Here is a 2,018-nt window from a genome sequence, read left to right on the forward strand (position 1 = left end):
CCTCAAAGGAGATTTGATCATTTGCCGACATCTAGGAACGAGATACTGAAATATTTGATGAGCGAATCATTGGTGGAGATCAAACCAATGCCACCTCCTCTTCCGGGAAAGGCTTCGCCCAGATTCAACGTTAATGAAAGGTGCGAGTACCATGCTAATTCTCCCGGACACACATTGGAAAAATGTTGGGCTTTCAGACACAAAGTTTAGGATTTGATAGAGTCAGGGGCAATTGCCTTTGATAAACCTAATGTGAAGATGAATCCCATGCCTCATCATGATGGCACAGTCAATGCAATCGAGGTCGTTAATGAGCAAGAGTTAGTTCAACGAAGGAGCTCCCCCATAGATGCCCTTAAGAGGTATCTACTCGCAAAGGGGTTCATCCTAGAACACAACAGAGCTTTTAAGGACACTCTGCAGAGACTCATGGGTCAAGGATTGATTCAGCTGAAGGAACATCCCGAAGAGGAATATGTGGCTATGCTAGATAGAAACGAGCCGTTGATAATACCCAGTCAAGGGGTAAGGAAGCCATTAATTATCCCCTGTTCTAAAACACCGCTGCTGATACCCACACAAGGGCACACTAGGATCATCCCTATCAGAGCTCCATACCCAGTGGACAAAATGAAAGCAGTACCTTGGGAGTACAATTTTGGCGCCAATACTGCCGTGTCAAGCATTGTTGGGCCTGGAGGCATGACCCGTAGCGGTCGCATATTCAAAACTGCACAGCCTAATGAGAACTTGACACAAGCCAGTGACCAAGCTGCTACGAGGCCGACTGTAGAAGGCATATCCAAAGATAAGGGAGCCACTAACAAGGATGCTGAGGAATTTTTGGCTCTGATCAAGAAGAGTGATTATAGGGTGGTGGATCAGTTACAACAGACACCGTCTAAAATATCACTCCTCTCACTATTAGTACACTCCGAGAAGCATCGAGATGCCTTAATGAAGATTCTAAATGCTTCCCATGTAACTAAAGACATCATCGTAAATCAGTTCGATGGAATGGTGGCTAATCTCACTGCTGGGGCATGTCTGGGGTTCAGTGATCATGAGTTACCTCCACAAGGAAAAGAGCACAACAAATCCTTGCACATCTCGATACAATATGGAAAAGCTCGTCTATCTAGGGTTCTGATCGATACAGGCTCATCGCTAAATGTGATGTCAAAAGCCACCCTCGATAAAATAGCTTTGGAGGGACTAGTGGTTAGACCAAGCCGTCTGGTAGTTAAGGCCTTCGATGGATCGCAAAGTCCAGTGTTCAGAGAAGTAGACCTCCCTGTTGTAGTCGGTCCTCACACCTTCTGCATCAATTTCCAAGTGATGGAGATTGAACCAACTTACACTTGCCTATTGGGACGTCCTTGGATTCACGCAGCCGGGGCAGTCACCTCCACCCTCCATGAGAAGATAAAATTTGTGGATGGAAATTCTATAGTGACCGTCAACGGGGAAGAGGACATATTTGTTAGTAACCTGGATTCATACAAATACATCGAGGTTGGAGAAGGGGCATTAGAAACTGCATTCCAAGCGCTATAAATTGCAACTGCTGTCACATTGCCTGTGGAGAAGACACGAAGGGCGGTAACATCCTGGAGAGACCTGCAAGACTTGAATGTGGAAGGCTAGGGAAGAGTACCAGAAATCCGAGAGAAGAAGGATCGCTTGGGGTTAGGATGTCAACCGACAAAGATCACAAGCGCTGCAAAGGAGGAACAACGATTCCCCCCGATTATGCAGACTTTCAGGACCAGCGGGTATGAACACGTAGCTGCAATATCCAACATGGATCCTAAGGAGGGGACGTCCAATTTCATCCGAATGATCAGACCAGGAGAGCAGCTCCAGAACTGGGCAAGCCTGGAGATGCCGGAGATAGTTTTCATTTCGAAGTAATTTGCTTTTGTTGTGTGTTTTATTTCCCTTCAATAAAGAAAGAAAAACAATAACGCTCATTCCTCGCCCAAATCATAGAGTTAGTTTGTAAGGGCCCCATTTAC

The 2,018-nt window shown here is 45.9% G+C and overlaps 1 protein-coding gene across 1 annotated transcript; it reads left to right on the forward strand.

The window, feature by feature from the left end:
- Positions 1 to 267: 267 nt before the first annotated feature.
- On the forward strand, positions 268 to 1,557 carry LOC131613575 (uncharacterized). Its single transcript, XM_058885232.1, has one exon. The coding sequence runs from the start codon at positions 268 to 270 to the stop codon at positions 1,555 to 1,557; it is 1,290 nt and encodes a 429-aa protein (XP_058741215.1).
- The last annotated feature ends 461 nt before the right edge of the window (positions 1,558 to 2,018 follow it).

Source organism: Vicia villosa, linkage group LG6 (assembly GCF_029867415.1).
Source record: "Vicia villosa cultivar HV-30 ecotype Madison, WI linkage group LG6, Vvil1.0, whole genome shotgun sequence".
Taxonomy (NCBI): Eukaryota; Viridiplantae; Streptophyta; class Magnoliopsida; order Fabales; family Fabaceae; genus Vicia; species Vicia villosa.